We start from the raw sequence: 8,659 nt of genomic DNA, 5'->3' as shown, positions 1-8,659 counted from the left end.
CTCGTTTCTTTTTCTATTCGCATCTCTCTTCATCTCTCTCTCTCTCTCTCTCTCTCTCTCTCTCTCTCTCTCTCGGTTTCTCGAAATGGATATATATATATATATATATATGTATATATATAGATCACAATCATATATACACACAAAAAACATAAATATAGACGGGGACAGGAAATGAACCTAGACAAAATGGCTTCTAGGTTCATAGACATCATGGAGTTTAGGTGGCTCTCTCAGCATCTACACAAAGTTTCTTAATTTATTTGGAAAAAATATTTTGTATTTCTAAATTTCAGAATCTAAAAACAAATCAGAGTTTTCAATTTTATTATCTCTTTTATGTGTGGGTGTGAATAAACTTGCCTTTTTCATTTTTTTTCTCTTTTTTCTCTTTTTTCTCTTTATTTTAAACTACATAATTGTCTCTTTATTTTCTGTTATATATTAGAAATTATGATGTATAATACTACAATTCAAATGTTAGTATATTTTTACCGTATAAATTCTAAAAGACACATTAATATTTAAACTGCAACATTAAATAAATATATTTTCCAATATTATATTTTGGAAAGTTCTTTAAATCTTAAATATTTAACGCAATAATATTTTATATTTAATCGAGTAAAATAAATATATTTGTCAATAAAAATATTTTACGTTAATTTAATTTTAGTAGGGAAGTTAATAGTTGCGCTAGGGACATAGAAAATCAAATATTTTTCGAAATTTTTTCCATCAAATATTTTAGTTGCAATACTTTTCAAAAATATCAATATACATATGTAATAATCGTGGCATTTTTTTTTTAAATTTTAACTAAAAAAATATAAAACTGAAGGTATAAATATAATTAGTTATATATACAGTACAAATTAATAGGTGCGCAAGCAAAATCATATGCATGAAAACCTTAGGTTTGGTCTCAACGAACTTAGCCAAAAGCAAGACATAGTTCATATCCACCGATCCATGGTTACGACAAAAAAAAAATGTGACAAATTAATAAAGTAGAGGAATCTAAAAGATGTCGACAGTCAAACGTTTTACATAATATTTATTTTTCTTTAAGAAAAATATTTATTTTAGATTTTCTAGATCTCTACGAAAAAATATTAATTTTAGATTTTTATCTACGTAGAAATTGTGATATGTTGGACGCTTTTATATGAAGCAACTAAAAAAATAGTTAGGAAATCCATGTGAGTTGATAAGGGTTTTTTTAGAAAGTCAATAAAAAACCAAATCAATATATATATATATATATTTAATGAAAGATATAATTTATAACATCTTGATATTGGGATTTTAAATTCTATGTTGGACCTGGGCCATTTTCGGCCTGGCCTGGCTTATTACAACGATGTGTCACCCGGTGGCAAGGAGTTTTTGCACAAAACGGTTAAAATTCAGAAATATTAATTTACACAATTTCATAGTAAATAATTATGTATATTGCATGATGATGATGACTCTAAGTTATTGCACATATCATTAAATATGTCACATTTATATCTCCAATACATATTTTTTTGGGCCCTCTGATCTACTAGTTTCCGTTGTACCAACCAAAGATATATGAATGATAATATATATATATATATATATATATATATATATATATAAGATTTACTCGTATATATTCCATGGAAAAAGGAAATAACAAAAAGAAGAAAGATAAATAAACATAAGTAATAATACGAGAAAGTCCTGTATTCTATGTGGGACTGCACATGCACATGAGACACATTGACCACCTCTTTTTTGGTTGTGCGTACAGTTCGGAGGTGTGGCGTCCAATGGCTAGGAGAATATGGGCCAACCCTCCGATCACACTCTCTGAATGTGTATTGTGGATTACAGACCCCCCGCACACAAAGAAACACACAATCGTCGTCTTATAGCGAAGACTCTACTACAGGTTGCAGTGGAGGCCATATAGAAGGAACACAATCAACGGTTATTTCGCAACCGATCTATAATACAGTGGCGATTACCTGTCTTAAGATTGATAGACGCATAAGAAATATTTTCTTGACTGCTGCTGGCCGATGTCGGATCACAACTTCATCTCCTCTCCAAGATTGGTATTATCTCGAGATTATCTCCCGCTAAATCGTCTACCAAGTTAAATCTTTGTATACCCAATTATGGGTCTTTTGTATTCCACTTGTCATGGTTCCGTAAAGTTTTGATATAATTAATACGATTCACATTTTAATAAAAAAAATAATACGAGAAAGTTTTGTTGCATAGAGATACTTGGGAGTAAAAAACTCTTCGAATTATTTTCGGGCTGTCGTCATGCAAAGTGCTTTAGTGCCTGTTCATAGCTCCAACACCACAACTGCCAAAGCCAAACAAATAGATGATTTAATTAAAATTTTGTATTTATAAATAAATTATTACAAAAAGATAAATTGAATAAATAAATAGATAAATTATTTATTTAGATATAAAATCTAGATCAGTTTTATTTTGATCTATTCAATTTTATAAATAAAAAAAACTATTTCGAATTAAAATCAGAAACTATGAATTTTGGTTTGAATAAAAGGATTTCTCTAAAAATATTTTTGTTTTTATACGGTTTGAGAAAATTTTACCAAAATAAGTCTAACTATCCAAATTTGGATAGTTCAACCGATGAAACGGGGTGCAAAGGGTTTGTCCTGTCCCGAATTCAGACCTCAAATTTGGGGAGAAAGCGTATGATCTAAATCACATGACTGACTTTTGGGAGATTAGTCTGTACCTTGATCCAAGATATCCGATTACCCAAAAAAAAAAGTCTAACTAAATAATAAAGTTCAGGTTCGGATAAATTTTGTTTGGCCAAGCTATATTAAGATATATATATCTATCGACATTATTAGTATCCTGTATAATATATCCTAATATACAACCCTTTTGAAAAAAAAAAAGAAAAAGAAAAGAAAACATAATTTACTAAATGTGAGAGATGGATTATGAAAGTTGCTATACTTACATTCAGAATCAGTGGTGACCCAGTTTCCTCTTCTGAGCCCTAGATGGTAATGTGGCGTGGAACCCACGGAAACTGCGAGCTTAGGCGAAGACACGGAGGGGATCTCGGCGTAAACAACGGAGGAGAGAGCGGGAAAGCTCTCACTCTCACTCTCCCATCTTAAACTAATCTCTGGAGATTCATCTTCTGGTTGTCTCCTTCGAAGCGTTGATCTCTTTCCGAACTCCAGAATCTGCAAAAAAACAAGGTACATTGAGGAAGAATCGTACATATATTTTATCAAAAAAAGAAAAGAACAGAGAATCGTACACACACATATATATATATATATATATATATATATACCTTTGGGGAGATGAACTTGAGTACTGCCTTGATACGAGAAAGTTTTGTTGCATAGAGATACTTGGGAGTAAAAAACTCTTCGAATTATTTTCGGGCTGTCGTCATGCAAAGTGCTTTAGTGCCTGTTCATAGCTCCAACACCACAACTGCCAAAGCCAAACAAATAGATGATTTAATTAAAATTTTGTATTTATAAATAAATTATTACAAAAAGATAAATTGAATAAATAAATAGATAAATTATTTATTTAGATATAAAATCTAGATCAGTTTTATTTTGATCTATTCAATTTTATAAATAAAAAAAACTATTTCGAATTAAAATCAGAAACTATGAATTTTGGTTTGAATAAAAGGATTTCTCTAAAAATATTTTTGTTTTTATACGGTTTGAGAAAATTTTACCAAAATAAGTCTAACTATCCAAATTTGGATAGTTCAACCGATGAAACGGGGTGCAAAGGGTTTGTCCTGTCCCGAATTCAGACCTCAAATTTGGGGAGAAAGCGTATGATCTAAATCACATGACTGACTTTTGGGAGATTAGTCTGTACCTTGATCCAAGATATCCGATTACCCAAAAAAAAAAGTCTAACTAAATAATAAAGTTCAGGTTCGGATAAATTTTGTTTGGCCAAGCTATATTAAGATATATATATCTATCGACATTATTAGTATCCTGTATAATATATCCTAATATACAACCCTTTTGAAAAAAAAAAAGAAAAAGAAAAGAAAACATAATTTACTAAATGTGAGAGATGGATTATGAAAGTTGCTATACTTACATTCAGAATCAGTGGTGACCCAGTTTCCTCTTCTGAGCCCTAGATGGTAATGTGGCGTGGAACCCACGGAAACTGCGAGCTTAGGCGAAGACACGGAGGGGATCTCGGCGTAAACAACGGAGGAGAGAGCGGGAAAGCTCTCACTCTCACTCTCCCATCTTAAACTAATCTCTGGAGATTCATCTTCTGGTTGTCTCCTTCGAAGCGTTGATCTCTTTCCGAACTCCAGAATCTGCAAAAAAACAAGGTACATTGAGGAAGAATCGTACATATATTTTATCAAAAAAAGAAAAGAACAGAGAATCGTACACACACATATATATATATATATATATATATATATACCTTTGGGGAGATGAACTTGAGTACTGCCTTGTCGGATTTGGAGGCTGAAACCCATCTGATGAGCTCTTTCATTCTGGAAATGGCGGCCTTCGATTTCGTCTGCTCGTTCTTCGTTTTCTCTTTAGCGTTGTCGTCAAGTTTCGCTGGGAGATTCAGATTGGCTGCCTCTGTTACCGGTAAGACCTTGATGTTGTTGTTCGGATCGAATCTTCTCGAGACAACCTGTTTCCGCTGTTCTTGTTCTTGTTCATCTTCTGCTTGTTGCTTCATCCTAGACATCAAACGAAACAGATCTTCTTCTTCTTCTTCTTCTTACTTGTAATTTAGAGTGGAATCATGCATGACTGGTGAGACAGGATTGTGATTATCAGACTGCACCTTTTGCCAACTTTAAGAGCCATTGAAGGATCTGGTCAAATCCACAAATGGGTGCATTTTTAACCAATAGTGTATATATATAACACATACACACACATATATATACATACTAGTGAATGGCTAACCTGCATGTTCGGAGAGAATCTTCAGAGGCCCTCTTGTAAGAATAATATTATATTATTGGGGCGTTTGATATATATATATATATAGTATAAGTATATATATGGATGGGGTCAAAAGTGCAGGTCTTTGGGAGATCTGTCTGCGATGTTGCAAGCAGATTCTCATGCAGACATATGAGGCTTTGGATCACAAGATGTAAACAACACACAGAACATTTATTATAAAAAAAAAAGAGTTTGGAGTTTAATTTTTTATTCTACTAAATCTGAACTTGGAAGAAGGGAGAGATCCATACACAGGAAGGTGCAAGTACATGTGTTTGTATATATATAAGCAAATCTCTCTCTCTCTCTCTCACACACACACACACATATATATATATATATATATATATATATGTGTATATAGGCCTCAATAATAGGTTTCTTTTTATGTATATTATACCAACCGATAATTTTATTCTTTGATATTTTTCGAAATATATTCCAAGATATAATGTGAAAACATACTTTGATGTTACCTCTCCTTTATAAGCTTTGGTCTCTTTCCTCTCAACCAAATACTTGTAAATCGTCCTTAGGCAAATTCTCGCGGTCCCCTAAGTGATTTTTTTTGTTTATTTATTTGAATTCTCTTAGTAAAAAAAAAACAAAAAAAAAGAGATTTCGTAACCAAATGGGATATGATAAGTAATGGTATTTGGCAGATATTTCAGTTTAGATATATAAAAATATTGCATTGAATCGAGAGTAATATAAGATTATTAAAATGAAATCTGGTTGAATATATATATTTTTTAAACTAGATTAAACGAATCCGAATTACAATATATATACGGAAGTGAAAAGTCATTTACGGAAATAAATTTTTTAAGCAAAAATCTAATACGGATATAACACATACGTACCAAAGCGTAATGTTACATAAAAATCAAATGCATAATTTTCAGTTTTTAAAAATCAGAATAAATAATTAGAAATAACCAAAAAAAACCTAACAACGTGCTTCTCGTCTTTTTTTTTTCTTGAAATGTAAACTTGTTTATTTTTTTTTTTATTTCGTGAAATGTAGACTTGTTTATTTTTCCTTAATTAAATTATAGTATTTTTTTACTACATAATTTTTAACGAGATGTATAATTGTCTGATTGGGACAACTACCAAACATGTCTATTTAATCATGTGGGGCATGTGTATATTTTTATGCTAAGCGTTAACAAGAACATGCCATGATCACATGGTAATTATTTTTAAATTTATATATTATCATAGGATGCTTCTACATTATTTTATATTTAGGTAGGACTCGAAATTCATCGTATTAACTTGTAAAATAACAATTTTTCTTATTTTTATGAAATAAAAATAATTTTTTACTATATAAAATAGATTTTAATTAAAGTTTTTAACAAACTTAAAATTTTAAACTAAAATAATATTATAACAATATAAAAACCTTAATATTATATTAATTCAAAATATTTTTTAGTTTATTACCTTTAAAAAAAATATTTAAAGTGATTATTTGTTTTTATTATTAACTTGTTCTAAAAATATGTGTACGCCGTACTTTAATTTTTAATTTGAAAATTTATAAGATTTTTGGTCCAACTATATAAAGTAAAAGATCGGAGAAATTAACGCTTGGAACACAGTAAAAACATGCAAAACATGTTCTAGCTGAATCTTTTCGAGATGTTAACGTGTGTGTAAGCTTCATGCTTGCATGCTTTTATTTAATGATGACGTGGCCTAACCTCAGCCCTTACATGATGTTGATGTTATGTTATGGATTCTATGCAAAAGGATATAATAATTGCAATCTTTTGAGAATTTTTTCTATACTCTATGATCTAAGAAGTTGATCAACACAGTCCAACTGAACAAAACCATATCAAGATACGACGGAAATAATCTTTTCAATTGGTATATTTATGTTATTATATAAAATATTTTAATCTAATAAAAAAAAACTAAACACGAGATATTTATATATAAGAAAACCTATAAATTCCAATAAGATCGTACAAAGTATCATTGAACTATTGTCACTGAAAAGCTATGGGATGAACTAAGAGAGAAACATAGATTAAGATCAATCACAGTTTATATTATCAAAATCCTCCTTAATCACTTGAAATAATTACATTACAATATATATATATATATATGTGTGAAAATGTACAAGTATAAAAGCCAAGCACATGATACAAGATAGATACAACGAGTGAACTCCCTCGAGGTTCCAAGGTACAACAACGATGGAGAGCTTCAAGCAGAAACCCTAACTGATCCATCGGGTCAGGTCAGGTCTTCCAGTCCACAAACACATCTCTCTTTCTTGAATTTTCCGACAACTGGTTAAAGCTTCCGACCAGAGAGAGGTTTCAAAAGCTTCTTCGGACAGAGAGAGGCAACCCTTTGTCTCCGCCACGCTCGCTGCCTAATATGAAAGGTACCTGGCCATAACAACCAAGTTGGCTGACATGACGATAAACTGATGGTTTTCAACACGAGGCCGAGTATCCGAAATATTCGGGGTAACAAAACCCGAAACGAAGGCCTCCGGTATCATATTTCGATACCCGTACTCGTAATCCAGATCTTGGATACTAAATAACAGATACCTGACAAAATTGTTTGGGTAAGAAAAATAACCTATGCTGTACCCGAGAAAGACTGAAAACCCGAAAACCGGGTATTTATGCGCACCCCTAAGTATTATCTCGATGAGAAAAAAGGTTGAAACTTTACCAGAAGGACGTGACTTTGATTCGGTCCAATCATCGTGGGCTACCATTGCCTGATCTCGAACGAGGCAACCTTCGACGCCTTCTTGGAACAGGCGACATTCCATCGCTCGCATCGCTCAATATACGCAGATCTTCGTCACCATTGTCATGCTCGTCTTGTAGACCGAGTAGATTTTCTCCCCAAAGGTATCGCCTTTCCGAAGAGCGCCGATGATTCCTCCATGCCCGTGACCTGTGAGCTCTCGAGTCGCTGCCACTAGAACCTCCTCCATGGTCAAGTGATCCAATCATCTGAAACAAAAAGAAAGTCGTCCACCAAGGTGCGTTGATCTCGCCCGAATTTCCGTTCTCCCTCCTTTCGCCAGAAAACCTATCTCCGTTTTCTATGATATAGTCTCCGACCACGACAGCACCAGGCATGGCAGAACGGACAGCACTGACTATATCCCCATACTCTCTCTGGTGTTCGAGCCGTCGCCATGCTCTCTCCCTGGACGGGTCAATGTCTGAAGGTCGGGTTGTCGGGTGAACCCTTCTGGCATGTCGACGCAATTCTTGGTAATTCCCTGTAAAAGAGCAGGATTCCCGTGAACAACTCCGGGTCTTCGAGTTGAGATAATCTCTCACCTCTTCCAAAACCTTCCATCCTAAAACAGTACCCCGGCAGAGCGGGCATTTCAAATTCGCTCTCGGGTCCTCTTCCTCTGACTGTTCTTGTTCCACTCTCCTCCTCAACGTTTCAGAATCCCCAATGTTCAATTCCAATATACCTTCGCCTTCTGAGTCTAGGGTTCTAGCCAAACGGTTAAAACTATCTCTACGGGCTGTACCACCCTCGTGCTGTGACCCGTCGAGATTTGATCCTAAACCCGAATCACTGGGAATGGTTGTGAATTCAGACTGAATTTTCTTAAACTGATCGAGGCAGTTGGAATGCCG

The 8,659-nt window shown here is 33.3% G+C and overlaps 2 protein-coding genes across 5 annotated transcripts in view; both read right to left on the bottom strand.

Annotated features, from left to right (window-relative positions):
- Nucleotides 1-3,446: 3,446 nt before the first annotated feature.
- Nucleotides 3,447-5,244, bottom strand: LOC104821644. The gene is made up of 4 exons (XM_010552577.1): nt 4,971-5,244; nt 4,468-4,876; nt 4,123-4,354; nt 3,447-3,480 (listed from the first exon to the last, which is right to left on the bottom strand). The coding sequence occupies exons 2-4, from the start codon at nt 4,744-4,746 to the stop codon at nt 3,461-3,463; spliced, it is 531 nt and encodes a 176-aa protein (XP_010550879.1). The 5' UTR covers nt 4,747-4,876; nt 4,971-5,244; the 3' UTR covers nt 3,447-3,460.
- Nucleotides 5,245-7,139: 1,895 nt separating this feature from the next.
- Nucleotides 7,140-8,659, bottom strand: part of LOC104821642 — a 3,563-nt gene continuing 2,043 nt past the window's right edge. For 3 of the 4 annotated variants that reach the window (XM_010552572.2, XM_010552571.2, XM_010552575.2), the window contains 2 exons: nt 7,722-8,659; nt 7,140-7,426 (listed from right to left, as the gene is read on the bottom strand). In XM_010552572.2, coding sequence (XP_010550874.1) covers nt 7,751-8,659 — 909 coding nt within the window. In that variant the 3' untranslated portion in view covers nt 7,140-7,426; nt 7,722-7,750. Of the gene's footprint in view, nt 7,595-7,721 lie in introns of all 4 variants that reach the window. The other variant, XM_010552573.2, reaches the window with a different exon arrangement.

The sequence above is a fragment of the Tarenaya hassleriana genome, unplaced genomic scaffold (genome assembly GCF_000463585.1).
Source record: "Tarenaya hassleriana unplaced genomic scaffold, ASM46358v1 Cleome34, whole genome shotgun sequence".
In the NCBI taxonomy this organism is placed as follows: domain Eukaryota; kingdom Viridiplantae; phylum Streptophyta; class Magnoliopsida; order Brassicales; family Cleomaceae; genus Tarenaya; species Tarenaya hassleriana.
Note: the sequence above shows the minus strand (reverse complement) of the source record. Positions and strands in the feature narration are given on the sequence as shown.

Coding starts and splice junctions, on each gene's coding strand:
- LOC104821644 (XM_010552577.1), bottom strand. CDS start 4,746: ATGTCTAGGATGAAGCAACAAGCAGAAGATGAACAAGAACAAGAACAG. Junction 4,355..4,467: donor TCAAGTTCATCTCCCCAAAG/GTATATATATAT, acceptor GTTTTTTTGCAG/ATTCTGGAGTTCGGAAAGAG. Junction 3,481..4,122: donor GGTCACCACTGATTCTGAAT/GTAAGTATAGCA, acceptor TGGCTTTGGCAG/TTGTGGTGTTGGAGCTATGA.